The 23920-nt window shown below is 41.2% G+C and overlaps 1 protein-coding gene across 1 annotated transcript in view; it reads left to right on the top strand.

Annotated features, from left to right (window-relative positions):
• The first annotated feature begins 624 nt into the window (after nucleotides 1-624).
• Nucleotides 625-23920, top strand: part of CDH17 (cadherin 17) — a 42760-nt gene continuing 19464 nt past the window's right edge. The window contains exons 1-9 of the mRNA XM_084618928.1: nucleotides 625-658; nucleotides 2482-2555; nucleotides 7994-8095; nucleotides 9061-9198; nucleotides 12055-12193; nucleotides 15343-15501; nucleotides 16495-16694; nucleotides 18920-19051; nucleotides 23146-23296. Of these exons, the coding sequence (XP_084475054.1) occupies nucleotides 2505-2555; nucleotides 7994-8095; nucleotides 9061-9198; nucleotides 12055-12193; nucleotides 15343-15501; nucleotides 16495-16694; nucleotides 18920-19051; nucleotides 23146-23296 (1072 nt within the window). The 5' untranslated portion in view covers nucleotides 625-658; nucleotides 2482-2504. The remainder of the gene's footprint in view (nucleotides 659-2481; nucleotides 2556-7993; nucleotides 8096-9060; nucleotides 9199-12054; nucleotides 12194-15342; nucleotides 15502-16494; nucleotides 16695-18919; nucleotides 19052-23145; nucleotides 23297-23920) is intronic.

Consider the following 23920-nt stretch of genomic DNA (forward strand, 5'->3'; position numbering starts at 1 on the left):
AATTCCAGATGGAATTAAATGACTTGCCCAAAGTCAAGCCCATGGAAATCTGTGCCAGAGCTAGGATTTGAACCCAAATAATCCAAAGTCCCAGTCGGGTGCACTTTTACTAGTGAACAGACTCTCTTCTCTCGGATTTGATCAACAGTCACAAAGACAGGTCACCTTCATGTCCAAGTTCTTGTCTTTTGACCTTGAGTCATCACTGTTACTCACAAAGTGACAGAGAGAGTATCTCCCCAGAAGGACAGTGCCCTTTGTACATTCCTTTCCAATTCCTCTCTTACAGATAGAGGCTGAGAGGAGAAATCATTCTTATCTATATCATTCCTAACTAGTTACCCGTAGCTCCTTGCACTCTTATTCAAAAGCAGAATTCAGTTTGAAAATCCGAAGTTAAATAAAAATGCTTAAAGAGGAGTAGGTTATTTCATGGATATCCTACTTCCTGTCATAGCTGCCATTTCATGCCACACCTAGTCATTATGGATCAATAGTAATAAAAGTAGTTAATGTTTGAGCCAACCTGCAGGGAGAATCTGAAAAACCATAAACTGCGCATAGATACACAGAGAGACATCATTAACTGCAGCAGGTGATTCCAAAGGCTCAAAGAAGGAAATATATTTTAGAAGGAAACAACATTTTCATACTAAAGGTAAGGGGTGATCTAACTAACATTTATTTGGAAGATTTTTAAGTGCCGAAGCAAGGGAGTTGGGTTTTTGGTGATGTCAGCAACTTGATGGCCTGCACTTTTTCTTGTCTTGGAAAATGGATGGCTGTATTGCTACTGTTAGAAGCGGTTTGTATCTGATGCAGATCAATTTTCTCCTTCAAGGCAAAGTGGTTTATACTTTAAAACTTGAATCTCTAAAACAAAAAATACAAAGCAGGCATTTCAAATATGTTCTTTTAAAAACTTTTCATGTAATCAGATACTTTTAACTCTTCATCTGGAAATATGTACTATACTCACAGAGCGTTTATTACCAAAAGCTGCTTGTATATTTGCATACTGGATACCCTAGAGTCATATATATTTCATTTTTAAGTGTTTTTAGACAGAGGATCCATAAAAAAGATCATTAGGGATATATAAACTGGTTAGGAAAAGAGAAGTGGGTGAAATGAACTAGTTCAACCCTCAGCCTGGATCTCAGCTGTCAAACTCTCCATTTTTGTGTGTGTGTATTAGAAAGAGCTTAGGTAGGTATTGCTCCTTGTGCTTACCCCTAAACTGTTCTTGTATGTTAGCTAAAACCCTTCTCTAAGTCTCAGCAGGTTTTGCATTCTATACTGGAACAGGTGAGTTGGATCAGTTGGACTCATGATTTCTGAGGTTTCCTGGGTGATAGGGAATTGTGCATTTCAGGGGCTTCTGACTCCTGGGAATGCCAGAGTGTAAGAGATCTGGTAAGAGCCTCTAGCCACCTGAGAAATACTGGTCCCACCTCACAGTGTGCAAGGTTATGATGAAGAAATAAGCACTGATCAAATCTCTGTTCTAGGTTTTATCAACTGGTACAGTGACCTGTTTTATAAATATTTTTGATAAGGAATTATATTAAATTTGGAGGAAAAATAGGCCTTTCCCAAACTATAACTTACCAAACCAATGTATCCGTCATATTACTGTACTTCTCAGTCAAGCTGGGATAGGTTTAAATCAGGGATCGGCAACATTTGGCATGCGGCCTGTCAGGGAAAGCCGCTGGCAGGCCGGGACGGTTTGTTTACCTGCAGTGTCCGCAGGTTCGGTCGATCACAGCTCCCACTGTCTGCAGTTCGCCGTTCCAGGCTAACTGCCTTCTCCTGTGAATTGTAGAGGAGAAAACAGAAGAATTAAATGGGATGGAAAAGCCCTAAAAGCAGGAAATCTAAAGAGGGCTCTGCCTCCACAATATGTTCTTCCTTCCCTGTGGTTGGGGCTTGGTAGCTTAAGGTTGTGTACTGGGGAATGGGGGAGAGCCAAGATGCAGAGGTGCTGAATGCTCACGACTGCAATATGAATTATCAATGGAGAGGCTACCATGACTTTTTGCAACATTAACTTTCACTGTGCATCAGCACTGCTTTACAGAATTGGCCTAGTTCTTTAAGTGGAAGTGTTCTAACCCAAGGAGAAGAGAATTTCATTTCCATCAGTCCCTTAGATTTACGACAGGAAGTGATACACACAACTGAGCCCACAGTTTTCAAAGCTGGGTTCCTTGTGATGGGCTCCTGAATAGTGACCTTAAATGTAAGAGCGCTGAACTGCCCCGGCTGTCATTGAGAGTTATGAGTGCTCAGTTGTTTTGAAATTCGGGAGGCTTTAATTTAGCATTAATTTAGGTGCCTATATATGGATTTGGGAACTTGACTTTTGGCACCCAGGTTTTAAAAGTTTGGCTTAAACCTTTATTTATAAATAAATGGAATGAGAATTCTGATGGACTAAGATAAATGGATTGTAAACTATTATGTAATCATTCACAGGAGCCAAAATAAAAGAAATCAAGATGTTTAAGCTCTGTGGACTTCATCTACTCTATCTCCTGGTATTTCACCTGGTGAGTGATTGCTTTTTCCTTTGTTTAGTTGGTAAAAACCCATGAATATCAACAGATGTATCCAGGCCCTTAAACTATCTTTCATAAATGGCATTTCAGTATACAAGTACGATGGGCAACATATTTTATATAGAATTTTTATAATATGGACAGTGGACAAAAATCCTGGACATTCATGTTCTTATTTGAAAGATTACAATTAATGTCAGTCATTTAAAAAACAGTTTGCTGACAAGCTTTAAATAAAAAGATCTTCTTATACTTCTCCTATAGTAACTGAATCTGCTAAGGAAGAACGATTAAGACATGGTGTCATATTTCTCTTTGCTGTAGCTGAACCTCACATTAATAAAGATTTGAAAATGATTCCACCCTACATCATCAAACAGTGATGACTTTTTACACTAGTTTAGTGCTATGCTCTGTATTATAATTTACACTTGTGCCGTTATATAAATGCATTTTCCTAGGACATACAGTGCTATATCATTTAAATCATACCTATTATTTATTTTACTTAACTTCATTTCTCCACTTAAATCAATTTGCAGTGGCTTATCTATGGCCTAAACCTTCAACCTTTACACATATGAGTAATCCCCATTTATGGGAGCAGGCCCATTGAAGTAAATGAAATTACTGATATATGTATAGGCTGAAGGATTGGGGCTCTAAGCTGCATTTGTAACTAACATAAAGTATAAAAAAGTCAGATCTAAACCTATAATAAAACAATGCCTCCCCCCACAATATGGAGACTGGTATAACCGTTACTCTCATAAATCCTGTTGTCCTCAGTAGACTACTTGTGTGAACATAGGATTGCAAGACTCACCCTATGTTCCTTATTGTACTTCACATTTTTATTGCCAATGGGTGCACCTATAGAATTCCTGAAATTGTACTGCAATGGTTACAGTTAGTTTGTACAGGACTGTAGCAACTGCCAAACAGAAACTAGACCAAAGAGGTAAACAGTTCTTCCTTGTTGGTTCATGAATAATGATTCACAACATACTCATGCATTAGGAAATGTTTATAGCTCACATAAAGCAGTTTTAATTGACAGGATGAGATAGCTGTTGTTTGATACAAGAGCTAAACTTTGAACCCTAGAGTTAGACTGCACAGTATTAGCCTTGTTCCTTCAGAATAGGCACATCATCCATAAAACGTGATAAAGTAAAATCCCTCCAAAACCAATGGCCAACAACAATAAAAAAAAACAGTTTACAATCTATCAGGCTGGATTCTGCCTCCTTTGCTTTTGTTGAGAGGGATCTCGAGTAGCCCTTCTGAACTCCCTGAGCCTACTTGCACAGTAGGGCACAAACACTATGTAAGTAAAGGTGGCAGCTCCATGGTCATCATTCTGCCTCAGCAGGAGCCACTGTAAGCTGAACTTCACCTGAAACACAGCACAATAGCATTTCATGGTAAATTGTAGTGAGTCCTCTGTCATAGCCTGTATAAAGTCTTTCCCTGAAAAGTAAGTATGGAAGCATGTACTTTGAATACACTTGTCTTGAATACTTTGAATACAGCTGCACTTTGCTGCATAATCCCCAGGGGCTAGATCCATGAAGAGAACTTAAGCTCAGTATTGGTCCACTTTGTATAAATAATTAAATATTCAGTGGGCCAGAGAGCATGACACCAGTGTTATAGCCTAGGGGTTGGGGTACTCATGTAGGAGGCAGGAGACTCAAGTCCTTGTTTTAATTATTTATACAAAGTGGAAGAGTTTCAAGGGGAGAGGTTGAGAGAAAGAGCCCCACCCCAGAATATTCCATAGCTCAGTGTTTAGGGTACTTTCCTGGGAGATGTGGGAGCAAATCATGCAGAGCGGGATAGGAAACCGAGAATGCCTATGGGATTGAGCCCTGCAGGCAAGATAGGCAGGGAACACCTAGTCTGAGGATCCTGCCTGGGATGAGGTATGAGATAGGTGTCAGGATTTATTCAGGGGGCTGTGTGCAGGCTCACTGACAGATTCCAGATGTGTGTGGGGGGGCATTATGGCAGACATTTGGGTGCTTACTTTAGGTGCTTACATGCTTAGGTGGCAGCTGAGCGAGGGTTTTGAGGATCTAAATTTTGGACATAGGCACCTACCACAGTAGTTAGGCACCTAAATCCCTTTGTGGCTCTAGCCCTGTGATTCTGGATTTCTGTTGTGAATTTCTCCACAAAGGACTGGATCTTATTTATGGTGGAAGGCATCCAACAGACAAAATTCACTCACCAGGCTTATCGCCACAGGGAAAATGACCAGCAGTACACAGCAGTATAATTATACCACTATAGATATGCTGGTATAATTCCATATGTGGACACACTGGTCTGGAATAAAAGTGATTTTATTCCAGTAGCATTATGATGCAATCTTTAATTACACAATCACATACTATTTTCCTGCCTCATTCAATGCATAGGTTGGCCAGTGCCCACTTAATGAACAGCTATTCAATATTTTGATTTATCCTCAGTGTTCAAACTCTGCCCTGAAGACAGAATTATTAATTTTCTCATGGGCTTTTCTGTGGCACTGATGCTTTTCACAACACCCCTGTGAGGTGTGGTGGTTTTACAGATGAAGAGTTGAGGCATAGAAAGATTAAGGTCAAAGTCTCCACTAATTTTGGGTGTCCAATTTGAGATACTTAGGACTTATTTTTTCAGAGTACTTAGCATTACGTAGTACTTAATATGATCAAAACACAGCTCCCAATGACTTCAGTTGCAACTGTGAGTGCTCAGCACCTCTGAAAGTCAGGCCCCAGAGTCTCAAGTTGGGCACCCAGAAAATGATGAACATGCAATTAGTGACTACCCAAGTGAAAAGTTTGGTTTAAGTGACTTGTTTAGCCTCACATTGGAATTGTGTGGCAGAGGCAGGGCTAGACTCCAGCTTTCACGAGTGGCATTCGACTGCCTTAGTTATGAGACCCTAATTCTCTGCCTCATTCACTACACACTTTCCAACTTCTGCAACAAATGAGTCAGGGAGTCCCACAGACAACAGCCGCCTTCCCTGCACAACCTTGATTCATCCTCAAAGCAGATCCAGCCAGTGCACTGAAAGAGGCAGGATTCTGTGGAAAAAACAGTATGTAATCATGAAATTAATTAGAGGCTATCATAATGCCTATGCACAAAGGAGTTGAACTGTGGTTGCCAGGCAACCTTTATTCTGGCAATTCCTAACTTTTGAGTAACTTTTAACATAGTTTTTTGTGTGTAATTTCATATAAACAACTCCCATGGTGTTATGTTTTTATTAAGGAAATTGTATTGACATCACATACCATGTCCCTACTTTAATCAGATACCATTATGATGATCAGTTGTTCTGTGTTTTCCCTGGCAAAACTAAAATAAAGGTAATGGTAAGGAAATGACTTGCACTATGGATATTCTAAATGTTTGCACATTATTAATCCATTAAAAGCACTTTTTAAAAATGGTCTATAAATTTTGGAGCTTACTGAAACATTAATGTGTATATGTTAAAAGCTGCTTCAGAAAACTGGTTTTATTTAATTTTTTTAATAACGCAGCAACATATTAGAGCAGGAAGCAAACTTTGAACAGCATGTCTGCTCCTAGGGAGCTTTGGTCATAACCACAAATGTGCTGGAACACTGACGTTTACAATGAACGTCAATCCCATTAAAAAGACAATAATTACTGCAGTGTATTTACATTATGTTCTCAGTAGTGAAGTACACAGGGAAGACTATCGCTGTACAGGCTGTAGTCTAGGTTTGTCAGCCAGTGAGATGAAGACAAGTCAGTTTTGAACAAGAAGAAATAAAGAATATGAATATCAGAAATCAGGTGGCAGAATCCACAGGCACACACTGTGAAGGGTATTGGTCATCATTTTGAAAATCATTTTTCCTCACTGTTTGTAGTTAAGAACCACCCTTTGGAAACTTGGTAGGCCCTGGCCCGTTCTGCTCTCAGCTCAACCCACTGGCATATTTTGGGCAAGACTGTCACTTGCCCTTACATGGACAAGCAGAGGAGTGAGGGGCATAAACCCTGATCCCCCCCCCAAAAAAATCTCAGAGATTTTTGCCTTCCATTTAGCACAGTTTGAAAACTGTCACCTCCTGCCAGGAGTTGGCGGATTGGAAGCTGCTGGGAGAAGCCCGGCCCACTTGGGCCCTTGGCTCTTCATGCTGAAGGAGCCCAATGCCAGCCAGCGATGCCCTCTTGAGCCAGCTGCTGTCTCTGGTTCTGCTGCTGCTCCACAGCAGTGAGCAAGCCCATTGGGGAGCATCTCATAGCAGCTGGGCTCTGTTGGGGAGAGGCAAGAGTGTGTCAGGGGCACAGCTCAGAGCTGTGTTGCCCGCCATGCTTGGGGAGCACCCACCCATACAGAGGTGGCTGGCTCAGAAAGCAGGGCAGGGAGGGTATGAAGAGCCAGGGGCCCAAGCAGGCCAGGTGCCTCCCATCAGCTTCTGATCCGCTGGCTCCTGGCAAGAGGCAACCGTTTTCAAACTGTGGGGTGTGCCCCTAGGGGGGTGTGCCCCACAGTTTGAAACCTCTGTGCTAAATGGAAGCAGAAATCTGAGGGGTGGGCAATGTGACCCTGCATGTCCCACCCCACATTGCTTCTAGGGGGTGCAAATATGCTTGATCACCCCAGGTGCTAAAAGGCCTAGTTACAGCTCTGACTAGATGTATGGTCTCAATCTAGCCCTCATTCCTTTTGTGCACACAAATTGGTTCCTTTTGCAAGCTGAGCATGTGATATTTAATTAAGTAATATATTTACTTTGGAAAAAGGCAGCATTTAAATATTTGTTTTGAAATAGAATTTTAAAAAATAACATCAATTTAAAAAAATGGATCTACATTAAAAACCAGCATTAGAAATCATTAAAAATACATTAAAAATCTAGATTAAAAGCCAGCCATTCTCAGCAATGTTCACTTTACATTATTTTAGTGCAAATTTTTTTTTAAAACAGCATCTTTTTTTATACTGCAGTGATGATAGGGCTACTGTTGAATTGCAACTAGCATAGAAAAGATATTGAGTACTTGTGGCACCTTAGAGACTATCCAATTTATTTGAGCATAAGCTTTCGTGAGCTACAGCTCACTTCATTGGATGCATACTGTGGAAACTGCAGAAGACATTATATACACAGAGACCCTGAAACAATACCTCCTCCCACCCCACTCTCCTGCTGGTAATAGCTTATCTAAAGTGATCACTCTCCTTACAATGTGTATGATAATCAAGTTGGGCCATTTCCAGCACAAATCCAGGTTTTCTCACCCTCCGCCCCCCCCCCCCCACCACAAACTCACTCTCCTGCTGGTAATAGCCCACCCAAAGTGACCACTCTCTTTACAATGTGTATGATAATCAAGGTGGGCCATTTCCAGCACAAATCTTCCTCCATTTCCCTCCTGCACAGGCTGCGTGCCATGGTATGAATGAATTGTATATCAGTGGACCTCTGCAAGACATGACCTTTTCTGTATCAGAAGGTACAACTGGAGTTCATGTACTATACCAGGTAATCATTAACTCTGAGTGTTCGCTCTTTGTTCAAAAGACCCATCCTATGCTCATTGATATCCATGAGAGTTTTGCTGTTGATTTCAATAAGAACAGCAGCCCCAAAGATGTGTTATGATAGAAACTTTGACTTTTATTATCTGATAATTTAGTGCCTGCTGATAAAATGTAAAGCATCAGCCTCTCTCAAATAAGTTCCAAGAGGATACTTCTAAAATAGTATATTGCTATAATCAGCATTCCTAGAGGATGAATTTAAGAAATTACATGCCGTTCATGTTCAGTCCATCAGACAAAGGCATAACAAGATCCAGTGGCTGAAAGCTGAAACTAGACAAATTCAGACTGGAAATAACACCTACATTTTTGACAGTGAGGGTAATTAACCATGGGAACAATTTACCATGGGTGGCGGTGAAGTCTCCATCAGTGGCAATTTTGAATTTAAGATTGATTGTTTTTTAAAAAGATTTGCTCTAGTTATATAACAGGTCAGATTAGATTATCACAATGGTCTGTTCAGCCTAGGAATCTATGAATCTGTGAACTGCATTCTACCTGATTTCCTTTCCTTTAGAGATTCCCTTTACCCACAGTGATAGTCGCTCCAAGTGTCACGAGCTTTGTTTCTAGTGAAAGATGAATAGCAGAGCCAATACTCAAATAGATGGAGGATGAGTGTGTTATGTTTTTTCCATTCCTGTACTCAAACCAGCCTCCGTTTTAGACAGATGTCTGCTTTCCCCCTTACTGCATCCTAGAGCTGGGAAAGTAATGTTAACAATGATTCATCTACTAATTTAAGACAGGGAAAACACCAATGCGTTTGCATATCATTTGCCCACTCTAGCAAGGAGCAATGTTGACAAGGAATTTAAAAAAATTGTGAATTAAATAAGTTAAATTCTCTGAAATATTCCTGAAAAGGAACCTCTTCCCCTGACTTTTTTCTTTACTCTCTAGTTTACAATGGAGCCGCCTGCTGTCAGTTTGAGACTGTCTGGTGAAAAAGATGACGTCATCAAGATCGCGTCAAAGAAAGGCTATCTCTATCTCAACGGATCTCTAGACAGGGAAACCAAAGCAATCCACAGGCTACAGGTGAAATAAATGAGAAATAGAGCAGGCTGAAAAAGGGTTGTGGAGGGTTATTAATTAATTAATTTTTTTGCTGAAATTTGAAATTAACACATCAGTTGAAATTTCCTCCCAACCTCTGTTGCCAACTAATTCATTGCCAGTAGAGAGTTTGACTCCAGGACATTTCTCCTCATCTGGCAGCATGGGGACAGCTAGCTATGTTCTTTTCGTTTATTTGAGTGCTTGTTTCCACTTTTAGAGTGGAGGGCTACTGTCATCAGAGGAGAGGGATTGGGACACTGAAAATGTGTTCTGAATGCTTCATACTTGGACAAACCTTTTACAAATGATCCAGGTATGACTGTACTAGAAGCAGGGCTGGGAGTGCCACTTATCACTATGGCTGCTTGACCCTTCCATTATAAGATCCTGTTTTCAGTGTCTTATAACTTTGCCCAATTTTAACCATTTGGGTTGAAATTTTTCATGCTGGGTGTCTGCCCAGGGCTGATTTTTTGTTTTTTAATTTCAGCCAGTGTGGTTCAGCTGTTTCCAAGAACAAGGGTAGGGAAAGAAATTGTTTTGCCCATGTTAAACATTTCTGATGTCCTTTTCTTTGAACGGCATTAGTGGCTCATGCTTTGGAGCAGGGGTTTGAAATTTATCAGGGGGAAAGCCTTTGTGTCAAGCATTTGCCCTAGGTCATCCTCGGGAAAATCTGCCCAAATTTGGACAAGTTAAAAGCCTCTGAAAAGTTACAGTTTGCACATGCTCGGTAGAGACATCTGCCATTTTAACAGCTGAAGATTCCATCCATGTTCAAGCCTCTCACAGCTCCTAGAGCTGACCACACTCCACATGCACCATCCTCCCAGAGTGCCCGAACATGCTCCAGGCCAGCAATACAGGGGTGAAACTAGAATTTCCTTGTAATTACTGCTCTAGGGCAGGGTGGGGCCAGGCACCAGAACTCAGAGCAGGGAGCCTGTCTTTCTTGTCCTCTCATTGAGCCCCTGGCTGGTATCCAGGCAGCATGGAGGAGGATACTGTCTAATTTGAATACAAAGGGGAGAGGACCTGGATTGTGGGGGAGGAGTGAATGAAGTAGATTGGGCCAACGAGTCTGATAAGAGAGACTGGAGGTGGGGAGAGAAACTGGGACAGGGAGTTAGGGGGAGAGGGACTGGTTGGGTGAAGAGACTGGGACTGGGAGCTGGGTGGGGAGGCTGGAAAAGTTGGATGGGGAGGCTGTGACTGGTTGGGCAAGGAGACTGGGACTAGGAACAAGTGTGGGGGGAAAGTGGGGCAAAGGGAGACAGATCTCACAAGGAGCTGGGTGCAAGGGGAGAACTGGGACTGTCTGAGCAAAAGAGTCTGGGTCTAGGGGCCAGGGAGAGAATGTGGGGGAGACTGAGATTGGACAAGGAGACTGGGGTGGGACACTGGGACTGGGAGGAAGCATGTGGGGAGAGACAGATCAGATGAGGAACAGGGAGGGAGGAACTGGGACTGGTTGAGGGAGGAGACTGTGAGTAGGGAGAGGGGATATTGGGACTAGGTAGGGGAGACTGAAACTTACACATAGATCATGGAGAGGGAAGATTAGGAATGGACAGGCAAGGAGACTTGGACGGGGACGAGAAGCCTGAAGAATGAGACTGGGCCTGGTAGGCAGGGAGAATGGGACTTGGACAAAGCAGCAGGGCTGGAGAAGAGATAAGACTGGGATAGGTACAGGTTGGAGGGTATGGGGCAGAAGGGGTGAAGCTTGGGGGAAAACAGTCAGAAGAGAATCTGTGTCCACAAGAGCACACTCCCCTCCAGAGCCTGGAATGGAACCCAAGTTTCCTGAGTCTCACCATTCCTCTGCTATAAGCAAATATCTGTGAAACCCTCTGCAAAGTGTTGTTTCATCCCTCTTCAGTGCTGGCTCATAGAGAGAATGGCAACTTACTTTGCTATCAATTACTCTGTTAGCTCAAGTGGCAAAGGTCTGTGCTGGGGTCATAAGTTTCCAATTCAGTCGATGACCAATGTGGGTGTCAGGCTGATACACAGGAGGGAATTTTTTTTTTCAGTTTGCTTTTTTAAAAACCAGGCAGGCAGCTGACAAGTCAAAACATTCTGCATTGGTTCTACCAAAATCCTTTCCACAATTTTTTTTAAAGATTTTTCAAAATGAACCCCTTCCCCCGTCCCCCTCACCCCCGCAAATGCCAAAATCTCAAAAATGTTTATGTGAAGGAAAATCCCATTCCCTGACAGCTCTACTAACACACTGTTCTGTCGCTAATTCCTCAGGCTGACCTTGTGGCTCAGTTTACTTTTTCTGGCCACTTGCAGAATAGCATACTCAAGCACATACTCATGCTTTTGTCATTGTGGTATGGAAAACATCCATTTCTATATGAAGAAGACAAGCATTAAGGAGTCGCTCCTGAACGGTGCTGAGCACTTTGCCCTGGTCCAGCACCTTCCAGACCTAAGACCTACCTGGTCTCCACCATGGAGATCAGACGGCTACTGAAACAGGTCACTAACATCAGGGGCTACTTTATATCGTTGGTATACTGTGCAATGAAAACCATCTGATGAACAGTGTCATGACTAATGAAGCTTAAAATAAAACAACTATAATAAGGGTATATGCTAATGATGCTCCATTCCAGTGAAACTCACTTTGAAATGAAGTGGAACCAAGATTTATTGAGTGTATCTCAGCAGTTGCTGTCATGACTGTTATGGAGTCTCATCTTCACATGAAAATGATCAGGTTCAGACTGTTTTTACTCTTCAGCTTTAACATGCTGGATACAAATTTCCAAATCACTTAAGTGAAAATCTTTCCTGGCCATTTCTTTTGCTTTTCAATATTAGGTGGAGGCTCTGAATGAAGTGGGAGAGAAAGTGAAAGGTCCCTACTCTATTACTATCAATGTTCAGGATATTAATGACAACCCACCAAAGTTTGACAAGTCAAAATACAAAGCAGTAGTATGGGAGAATTCCTGTCCAGGTAAAGGCCATTATCATTAATAATTAATATTATTATTGTTACTATTTAAAATGTATACCGTGCCATTTAATGAGCATTGTGCAATATAGTAGATTGAAAATGCTAAACAAAGAATAGCACCTTGTCACAAAGGATATCACAAACTAAAGGCATGACTGGGTACAGTATAATACAAATAGCACATAGGTAAACAGAGTGGTTTGTGTCTATCACAGCTGAAATGTTTCACAGAACTTTCCACATTACAAACATTATTTAGTAAGTAAATATCACTATCCCCATTGTGCACTGCTCATGGAAGCTGAAGCTAAAAGAAGTTAAAAAACATGCCCACGATCACACGGAAAGTAGGTGTTACTAGGGATCTAAATTATTTAGATCTTTATAGATCACCCTAGAGGGGGCAAAAAGATGCCACTAGAGCTGTTAGATAATTGGTGCTTTATATTTTCTGTGGCAAAACACTGCCCAGAAACCGGGCTGCACCATCAGTAGTTTCCAAGTAGTTTTGTTTTGCAGTAAACCAATTTAGAAGTCATAAAAGTATGGAAACCAGTGATAAGAGCCAAGAGAATGGAAAAAGAGACATAACCAGCTATTAACACTATGATCATGGAACCAAAAAGGAGCTTTTAGTAAAGTACAGGAATCTGTGGCTCAAGCAGGCAAGAAAGGAATGCAATAGTTCTTGAAAAGAAAAGGAGTACCTGTGGCACCTTAGAGGCTAACAAATTTATTTGAGCATAAGCTTTTGTGAGCTACAGCCACTAGTTCTTAATATTCCACATTACGCTTTTCACAAAAAAGTCTATTATACATGTCTGAAAATGTTTGTTCAACCAGTTTTCCATCGGAAAATACCATTTTGATTGAACTGAAAATATTCACAAAATCATATCAAAATTCAATGAAATTTCCTGCAAGAAAAATGTTTCCCAAAGCAAAATTTTTTCATTTGAAAATTTTTTTTTGCTTTGGAAAAATTTAAAAATTTAGTTTAAAATGAAATTTTTATTTTGAACTTTATTTTATGTTCTTCATTTTAAAATTATTTTTACATTACTTAATGAATGTCAGTGGTAAAGGTGCATAATATGATGTCATATATTTTCATGTCATATTTTGACAATATAATAGTCAAAAATTTTATTCTTAAAAAATTATGGGACCTGTTACGTAACAGACTGAAAAAAATCAAAAGTGTCTGTTGTTTGTATTGTAGTGAAAAGGGTCAAACTGTTTTGTAAACAGAGGTAAACACTGAGATGACAAAGTTTGCCGATAATACAAAATTACTCAACACAGTTAAGTCCAAAATTGACTGTGAAGTGTTACAAAGGGTTCTCACAAAACTGTGTGACTGGGCAACAAAATGGCATGTGAAAATCAATGTTGATGAATGCCAACTAATGGACACTGGAAAACATAATCCCAACTATCCATATAAAATGATGGGGTCTAAATTAGCTCCAAGAAAGAGATCTTGGAGTCATCGTGGACAGTTCTCTGAAAACATCTGGTCAGTGTGCAGCGGCAGTCACAAAAGCGAATAGAATGTTAGTAACCATTAGGAAAGGGATAGATAACACAACAGAAAATATCATAAATCCACAACATAAATTCATGGTGCACCCACATCTTGAATACTGCATGCAGTTCTGTTCGCCACATCTGAAAGAAGACATATTAGAATTGGAAAATGTACAGAGAAGGGCAACAAAAACAATAAAGGGTATGGAACAGCTTCCATATGAGGAGAAATTAAAAAGACAGACTGTTTAGCTTAGAAAAGAGACGACTGAGGGGGGACATGATCGAGGTCTATAAAATCACGGATGGTGTGGAGAGAGTAAATAAGGAAGTGTTATTTGCCCTTTACCATACTGCAAGAATCAGAGTTCACCCAATGAAATTAATAGGCAGCAGGTTAAAACAAACAAAAAAGTACTTCTTTACACAGCACAAAGCCAACCTGTGGAACTTGTTGCTAGGGAATGTTGTGAAGGCCAAAGTATAACAGGGTTCAAGAAAGAATTAGAAAACGTCATGGAGGATGGGTCCATCAATGGCTACTAGCCAAAATGGTCAAGGATGCAACCCCATGGTCCGGGTGTCCCTAAGCCTCTGACTTCCAGGTGCTGGGACTGGATAACAGGGGATGGATCACTCAACAATTGCCGTGTTCTGTTTATTCCCTGTGAAGCACCTGGCCCTGGCCACTGTCAGAAGATGGGATGCAGGGCTAAATGGACCACTGGTCTGGCCCAGTACGGCTGTTCTTCTGTTATGTTTTGTTACAAATATGAGACACTTTGATCAAAAATAAACTAAAATGTTTCAATCTGTACGAAGTAGTATCTGCCCTTAATTAAAAAAAAAGACATGTCCTGTTATATTAGGACATGAGTGGGTATGTTATGGTATGTCATACTATGCACTATTACCACTGACATGTCATTAAATAATGTACAAATAATAAAAATGTAGAAATGGAAAAAAATACATTTCAAAAGACATTTCATTTTGATGTGAAATTTTTCCCAAATTACATTTTCCCAAACGATTTTTTCTTTGAATTGCCATTTTGCAGGAAATTTCAAAAGTATTTCTTTTTGTTCTGGAACAAAACCAAATTTTGCTATGTCAACCTTTTCCATGAAACCAAAATCCCAACTTGTGACCAGCTATAGTGCAGAACAGCCTCTTTAATGGTAACAGTTCTAAATGCAGTAACAGTGTTGCATGTTCTCTAAACACTCTGTGATGGATTATTTGCAGAAGCACCACAATGTGGCACTAAACTACCCAAAGAGAGCTGTCAGAGAATCCCCCCTTCCCCAGGAACTCTGTGCAGGTGGAATGCCGGCTGAGATGCCACTGGCACACCCTGCATCAGCCAGTCCCCAGCTTAGTGTAAGGGGAAAGCGGCAGCATGTCAGGGGCGCGTCAGAGGGGGTGAGGGACCTTACTTATGCCAATGATGTAAATAAAGGCTGCTCTGTGCAACCCTAACTTGTACAGGACATGTGAGGCCCTGAATCCGGGAGCTGCAAGCACATCCCCCCTTCAGCTGAGCTGCACATGCATGTATTAGAGCATCAAGGCCCTTTCTCCATTCTCTTACTGGCTTTTCTTCTATATCCAAACAGGCAAACCCTTCATGTATGTCCATGCCACTGACCATGATGATCCTACAACTCCCAATGCACAGCTGAGTTACAGCATTCTCCACCACTTCCCCAACCCTTATATTCAAATGCTTTTTCAGATTGACAACGTAACTGGAGCAATCTCCACAAGTGAGACTGGTATGTAAAATTCTCATTAGTATTGTTATTGTTTGTATGTTAAGCACCAACTACGAGTTCCATGCTGTACGTGACACAAAATAACAACAGTTACTCCTGACTTGAGGAGTCTATAGACTAAAAACAGAGAGCACAGGGAAACCCAGAAGAGAGATGACTTAGGAGGGGTTTTCCTTAACTATTTATTTAAGCCTCTTCTTGTGATCGTTGTGGAAGGAGTGGGTCTAGAAGGGACTTGAATCAAGATTAAAGAAGAAAGCTCCTTTCCAACCAATCCCCAGAATAAAGTTAGCCCATGGAACATATTTTTTAAAGGCCTGCCCTGATACTGAGAGGTATGGAGCATTTGTGACTGAAGTGAATGGGAGCTATTTACAGAACTATAGTCTCATTTGCTGTTATTACTATTATTAATTATTTTTTATTTTGGTAGTGCCTGGGATCCCATTGTACGAGGTGCTGTACAAACACAGAACAAAGAGACAGCCCATGTCTTAATGAGATTACAATCTAAATATGCTGGAACCAGTACTAGTTTAGGAATTTGTCATGAACAGGTGTATCTCCAACTATGCAACTCCACATTTGATTTTTAATTTTTTTTCTGAGAGTGTATCTCTCAAAACAGTAATTCTCAACTTTTTTGGAAATTGAAGCAATTTAGCAGGCTAAAAGTCTTATCCAACTCCCAGTGAAATCAATGGAATGACTTCCATTGACTTCAAAGGGAGTTTGATCAGATCCTAAAACATTACCTGTACTAGCTAGTACCCATTGCCTCTCTTGGAGTGCCGCTTTTGCCTATTTCCCAAGTTCTAACACAGAGACTCATCTTTAAGTTCATGAAGAGAAGCCTAGACTAACAGTTGTAAAAGCAAGATACCTCAATGGATGTATACAAAGCAGAGGTTGGGATTTCTCTGCAGCTAAACAAGGTACCCATAACAGAGCTTTTGCTTAGTTTCTCTCATGTCTCTTTGTTTTGTTCTCTAGGATCTCGTTTATTAAATCACCAAGAGCAGGATATGTTCATCCTTGTTGTCACAGTGAAGGATTTGGCAGGAATGTCAGAGAACGCTTTAACCAGTAACATTGACGTGGAAATAACTGTGAAGGAGAACCTTTGGAAGGCACCTCCAAATGCATCTATCAAAGAAAACTCTACTGAGCCTCATCCCATCTATATCACACAGGTAGGAACTAGAAATAACAGAAATAACTGATGTCAGGGCATCTACAAGCCCTAAATGTTCCCTGCCACCTGCAGGATCTTCTTCCAGTTATCAAGACTTTGGTATATCTTCTGTGTTGGATATTGCTGTCCATGGGAGTTTGGGCTGAGGAAGGACTGAGTAAAAATGGAATATGGATTTCAAGATTTGGCCCCTTGGTCATATTTTACATAAACTGGAAGAGGGTGTTAGTGTGGATTTCCCTATAATATCCTTATTATGGAATGGATGCTAAGGAGATGATTAAGGTACAACCCAGACCAATGTCAATGTCACAGTGACACAAGGATTTTCCTACTCAAGTTTACAGAAAGTGCTAGTCTTGGTATCTTCTGTGAACTGCAGGCAATGCATAGGGAACTCTGCTGATGTACAGAAAACTCTAAGGAACAGAAAGGATACTCATTCCGAGGCTGTTTGGCACAATATGAATTACAAAAGCAAGAGACCATTGATGTAATAGAGAATTAGTCTTTTAAAGAATGCAGGGAGGATTTTTACAGATGGGGAATACAACAGCTGGGAAAAATATGGGTAGTGCTAGGTACTACCACCGGGAATAGTAAATGTAGGGCTTGATTGTCTCTCTCACAGACAGACTCATGGGAGGGTGCCCAGCAGGGAGGAAAACTCTCTCAAGTTCCCCTTATGGAATGTCCTCCAACTTCTTCAGTTGCAGGGTTGGTTATGCTCACCCCCACTCACCCCATCCATGAGGAAACAGTAGGGTTCAGCCCCTAAAGTCCCTGGGAGGTCAGCTGGAGGCATCGGGCAAGGTTAGCAGAGATTTTGTGCCTCTCAACTGGATCTGGTGTTCCCGCTTCCCCACACTCTCTGGCAGTTCCAATACAGCTCTACCGGCAGACACACTGCAGCCTACAACCCCTACTTAAGGTAACTGAGGCTGCCTCCCACCCTCCACGTGAGAGTTTGGGAGGAGACTAACCATGCATGGATCCCAGTGTGTCCATGGAGTTTTAGAGGTAAGTATTTGCCCTAAACCAGATCTAGTGAGATACAGTGCAACCATTACCTTCACAATAGCGAGAAAGGACTTAAGATCAACTTTCCGCCCTCCTTCAGATTCACATATTTCCTATAATATCACCCACCTCCTCTGATATTCTGCAGCACAAATGAAGACTGGGCTGATTATACTGGTATGGCCATAATGACATCAGTTAATATTAACTAATAGGCAAACACCCAGAAATATTTGTGCTTAGAAGTTCACTTGGCATTAGATCACACAATGTACTGATGCTTAGGGTATTACAAGATTATTCATACTCTGTTCTTGAGAATAGTTGGTTTGGAAAATGACAAATAATGGGCCTTACTCTATTCCCACTGAAGATAATAGGAGTGTGGCATGGATTTAAATGGTAATAGGATCAAGTCCAGAGAGACAGCAGCTGGAAGAAAGATCTATGTGAACCATATATAGCAAAAGTGATATTTACATTTTGGGATAATTTATATGAAAATTTCCCATAGAAATGAATAGTGTCTCTGTAGAGCAGGGACTAGCAGGTGCTATATATATATTTGAACAGCACCTCCTACTCCTTTATTATGTAAGAAAAAGACTCAGAATTTATGAAAAAAGCTTACCGTGTTTAATTTTAAATAGAAAGACCACACAAAATACCCTATGTGCCAGACCAGTCTGACAATTTTATGTGTACTACTCCTGCCCCCACCATGCCCTAAGATTTGGCTTGCCACTCTATGTTTCTATCTGTGAACCCAAACTGCTAAGATAATTAAAGCTGAAGAGGAAAAGCACAGAAGATGGCTGGTACAAAAAGATGCTGTAAATTAGTGTGATGCCATTACAATACTATAATAATATACCTCATTCTTACACAACACTTTTCAACACTTAGATCTCAAAGTGCTTTTAAAAGGAGGTAAATGTTATTATCCACATTTTACAGATAAGGAAACTGAGGCAAAGAGAGTGACTTGATCAAGGTCATTCAGTAGACCAGTGGCAGAGCTGGGACCATCATCTGGGCCTCTGAGTCCCAGTTCCAAGGCCTGCCAAATGGTTAGATGACCTAAAATTAAGTAATGTGCAAAACAGGAAATTTGTCTTTTCCTTTTCATTCCAAACATTTCATCCAGTTACAGCTCAGTGCACACTTTTAATCCTTTGTCTTAACTCATTTTGGGAATTTTAGGTGCACTGGAATGAGCCAGGTGCAAAATATGGACTTTTGGAAAAGGAGAGGCTGTCCAGGTTCCCATTTACAATTGATCAGAATGGGACTATTTATGTGACCGAACCCTTGGATAGGGAAGAAAAGGAATTGGTAAGTAAACATGAGAAACCTGACAGATACAGTAGCCCAAAGTCTGAGACTCAATAGTGGTTGAGCGTGTAAATGTAGGCGAGTTAGTGGTGGGAGAGGGAGGAGAAAGAGATTTAATTTGATGTGGTTTCTGGATGAATTTGAGTGACTTGATAGACATGGACTCCCAGGCAATTTAATAGCAGGCATGCCCATCACACCACACTACATTCATCCACCCAACAGCCATTAATTCAGCACTTTATAATATTTCTTTCTAAAGCAACATGAGTTCTGTAGTTATTGCAGTTTTCACAGCCTACCCTGAATTGGACAGAACATGTGCTATGTACAGAGACAGTGTTATAGTACCTGATCGAGTGGCGGACTGTGGCAGAATTTTTAGCTCTGTCAAGTCTTCCTGCCTTTCTTCTCCACGAGGTAGGGTGGGGAGGCATCTCTTCACAATAGGCAAAACAAATGAACTTACTGTAGATAACGAAGAGTTCCCCCAACAATAGATGTTATCAGATGCTCTCTCTTTTCAGATACATTCCTACACATTCTTTCCACAAAGAGGAAAGAAATTAGTCATGTATACTCTGTGTAGCTAACATCAGCTAGGACTAAGATTTAACAGCGCACACACGCATGTGCTTCACTAATTGAAAGCAAGTGTTCATACAAAGAACACTTTACGTTTGAACAGCAATTGTAGTCCCAGGGCTGCTCCAAATTGTGCCAGTTGTCAGTGGCTTTAAGAGGTCTGTCTAGCTGCTGGGGTTCCCTAGAGTGCAGCAGCCCTTTGGCCAAGCTCCCTTGTCTCGGCCCCTAGGTCCTACACAAGAGGGAAGAGTGGGCAAGGGGGTTGGGCACAGGAGCTGCTATGCTGGCCTGACACCACCTGGGGTTTCCCCCATGCTGGGGGAATCATGAGATAGCTGTATCCACCAGCCTTATGACTGTTTTGTGCTGGTGGACTGGAACCATAGGCGCTGACTCTGTGGGTGCTCTGGGGCTGGAGCACCCCTGGAAAAAAAATAGAGGTGCTCAGCACCCACCAGCTACCTGCTGATCAGCTGTTCAGTGGGCCCCGCTGATCAGCTCCTCCCTCTCCCTCCAAGCGCCTCCTGCTCACTGCCAATCAGCTTGTTCAGTGGCAGGCGTGTCATAAAAATAAAGGGAAGAGTAACCAGCTTTCTGTATACAGTGCTATAAAATCCCTCCTGGCCAGAGGAAAAACCCTTTCTCCTGTAAAGGTAACCTCGCTGGCACCTGACCAAAATGACCAATGAGGAGATAAGATACTTTCAAATCGGGAGGTGGGGGAAAAAAGGGGTTTGTCTGTCTGTGTGATGCTTTTGCCAGGAACAGATCAGGAATGCAGACTCAGAACTTCTGTAAAGTTAGTAAGTAATCTAGCTAGAAATGCGTTAGATTTCCTTTTGTTTAATGGCTGGTAAAATACGCTGTGCTGGATGGAATGTGTATTCCTGTTTTTGTGTCTTTTTGTAACTTAAGGTTTTGCCTAGAGGGATTCTCTATGTTTTGAATCTGATTACCCTGTAAGGTATTTACCAGCCTGATTTTACAGAGGTGATTCTTTTATCTTTTCTTTAATTAAAATTCTTCTTTTAAGAACCTGATTGATTTTTCATTGTTCTTAAGATCCAAGGGTTTGGGTCTGTGTTCACCTGTACAAATTGGTGAGGATTTTTATCAAGCATTCTCTGGGAAAGGGGCTGTACGGCTTGGGGGGATATTTTGGGGGAAGTGAGCTCTTTCCCTGTTCTTTGTTTAACACGCTCGGTGGTGGCAGCATAGGGTTCAAGGACAAGGCAAAGTTTGTACCTTGGGGAAGTTTTAAACCTAAGTTGGTAAGAATAAACTCCGGGGGTCTTTCACGCAGGTACCCACATCTGTACCCTAGAGTTCAGAGTGGGGAAGGAACCTTGACAGGGCGGAAGGCACTGGAGGGGAAGGGGAGGAGCTGGGGCTGGAAGAGGAGGAGTGAGAGTGAGAGTGGGGTTCCTTAGCCCGAGCCTCGTGAGCCTGAGTCAGTTGGCACAAGCCAGCCATGGGTATTTAATGTCAGTGTAGACATACTCTGGCTCAGGCCAGCCTGTCATCTTGAATAAACACAAAATTCAAGAGCTGCATTTTAACTTAGCCCCAGGAATAGTCCGTGATGCTGACATTAGATCAGCGTGTAATTAAAGTGAGTCTACTTTGGTATTAAATGTATTCTCATTATGAAAAAAAATTGCTGGACAAGGAAAATAATGCCATGCTTTTTATTGGGCCTATAAATACATCGTATAATTTATAAGCTTTCCAGCTACAAATCTCCCTTCTTGTGGTGTTGAAAGAATTGCTAAAATACTACATAGTGACCAGTCGGCATATCTAAAGGGATTTGATCTCCCTCACCATTTTGTGTTTCGTGTTTAATTTTAAAAACGGTACTTTCCATAGTGTTTCTCAGTTTGTTTTCTCTAACTGTACAGTCAGCATTTGCCTGGGAATTTGCTGACCTCACAGCAATGCATCATCAGGAGGGGCATGAAAAAGAGATTTAATGAATAAAACTGTGATCAATTGCCTACTTCTCTCTGAAGGTAGAATAAGTATTTCTAGGAGAGAATACAGATATACGCCCTAATTCTGCAAGGAACATAAGCAGGTGCCTAACTTTAAACACTTCAGTGCAAGAAATCTGATGAGGTTCAACAAGAACAAGTGCAGAGTCCTGCACTTAGGATGGAAGAATCCCATGTACTGCTACAGACTAGGGACCGAGTGGCTAGGCAGCAGTTCTAGGGGTTACAGTGGATGAGAAGCTGGATATAAGTCAACAGTGTGCCCTTGTTGCCAAGAAGGTTAACGGCATTTTGGGCTGTTTCAGTAGGAGCATTGCCAGCAGACTGAAGGACGTGATCATTCCCCTCTATTCGGCATTGGTGAGGCCTCATCTGGAGTACCGTGTCCAGTTTGGGGTCCCACACTACAAGAAGGATGTGGAAAAATTGGAAAGCATCCAGCAGAGGTCAACAAAAATGATTAGGGGCCTGGAGCACATGATTTATGAGGAGAGGCTGAGGGAACTGGGATTATTTAGTCTGCAGAAGAGAAGACTGAGCGGGGATTTAATAGCTGTTTTCAACTACCTGAAAGGGGGTTCCAAAGAGGATGGCTCTAGACTGTTCTCAGTGGTAGCAGATGACAGAACAAGGAGTAATGGTCTCAAGTTGCATTGGGGGAGGTTTAGGTTGGATATTAGGAAAAACTTTTTCACTAGGAGGGTGGTGAAACACTGGAATGCGTTACCTAGGGAGGTGCTGGAATCTCCTTCCTTAGAGGTTTTTAAGGTCAGGCTTGACAAAGCCCTGGCTGGGATGATTTAGTTGGGGATTGGTCCTGCTTTGAGCAAGGGGTTGGACTAGATGACCTCCTGACGTCCGTTCCAACCCTGATATTCTATGAGTCTATGATTCTATGACTAATCATATGCTTAAAGTTAGGTTTCAGAGTAACAGCCGTGTTAGTCTGTATTCGCAAAAAGAAAAGGAGTACTTGTGGTGCCACAAGTACTCCTTTTCTTAAAGTTAGGCACATTCTTAAATTCCTTACTAAATTGTGGCCACAGAGAGGAAGGATAGTCTTGTGGTTGTAACCAACACTGGCCTGGGACTAGATGGAGATATAGGGTGAAATCCCAAACCACTCTTTGAAATCAATGGGAGTTTTGCCATTGACTTCATTGATGCCAGGATGTCACCCATAGATTCTGTTTCAGCTCTTGCACAGACTTCTTGTGCACTTCACCTATCTGTATCTGAGTCACTCATCTGTGAAATGGAGAGAACAATGTTTTCCTGCCTCTCCTGGGTGTTGGGAGAATAAATGCAGTGATGAATGGTGAGGCATTCAGATAACATGGTAATAGGTACCATATAACAGCCTATAAGTAATTAGTATTAAAATAGAAGAAAATGTTATTAAGACCTACAGAAAGAGCTTTCCTTTGGTAGCAAGGTTTTCATTGCAATCCCTTTAAATGGAAGCTATTATAGTTCTTGCGTTTATTAGTCCTAATTGCAATATTATCATTGTAGTATTCATTCTTTGCAACTGCAAAAGAAGAAGGAGGAGAGGAACTGGGCCGGCCTTTGCCAATCTTCGTTCAGGTTGAAGACATTAATGATAATCCTCCTGTGTGCCAGAATGCTTTGACTATATTTGAAGTTCAGGAGAATGAAGAATTAGGTAAGACATCATTAAAGTAACTATTATATAAATCATTCTCACTGTCTGAACATTGTTTCCATTTGGTGAAACTAGAATTAACAATTTCAGGGCCCAATTCTGTCACATTTATTCACTTTGAATAGTGCTTATTCATTCAAAGTGTCCCACTGACTACAATTGGATTGTTTGTGCAACTAAGCTAGTCAAGGTGAATGAGAGTTGCAAAATCAAATCCTCAATGTGTAAAACAGAAATGTCATTTAAAATACAATATTGTGCTCTCCGACAATCACAATGCTAAAATGTACAATAGAATTTGCTTTCCTTTTTTAAGATAAAAAATATGGTTTGCTCTCACTGGATAAATGCTTTGATTCTCCTGTTCCTTATATGGATGCTACATTGGTGTAATTCCATTAATTTAAATGGAGTTACTTCTGATTTACACCAACATTAGTGAAATCTGTCCCTAAGTCGCTACATTACTTGTTCAGAGATTTTAAGGCAAAAACGCCCCATTATGGTAATCTACTCTGACCTCTTGCACAACACAGATGATAGAATTGCACCTAGTAATTCCTGCATCAACCCATAACTGTTGATTGAGCTAATGCATAGCTTTAATATAAAGCTATTGTGTTT

This window comes from Lepidochelys olivacea (assembly GCF_965140295.1).
Source record: "Lepidochelys olivacea isolate rLepOli2 genome assembly, chromosome: 2".
Lineage (NCBI taxonomy): Eukaryota > Metazoa > Chordata > Testudines > Cheloniidae > Lepidochelys > Lepidochelys olivacea.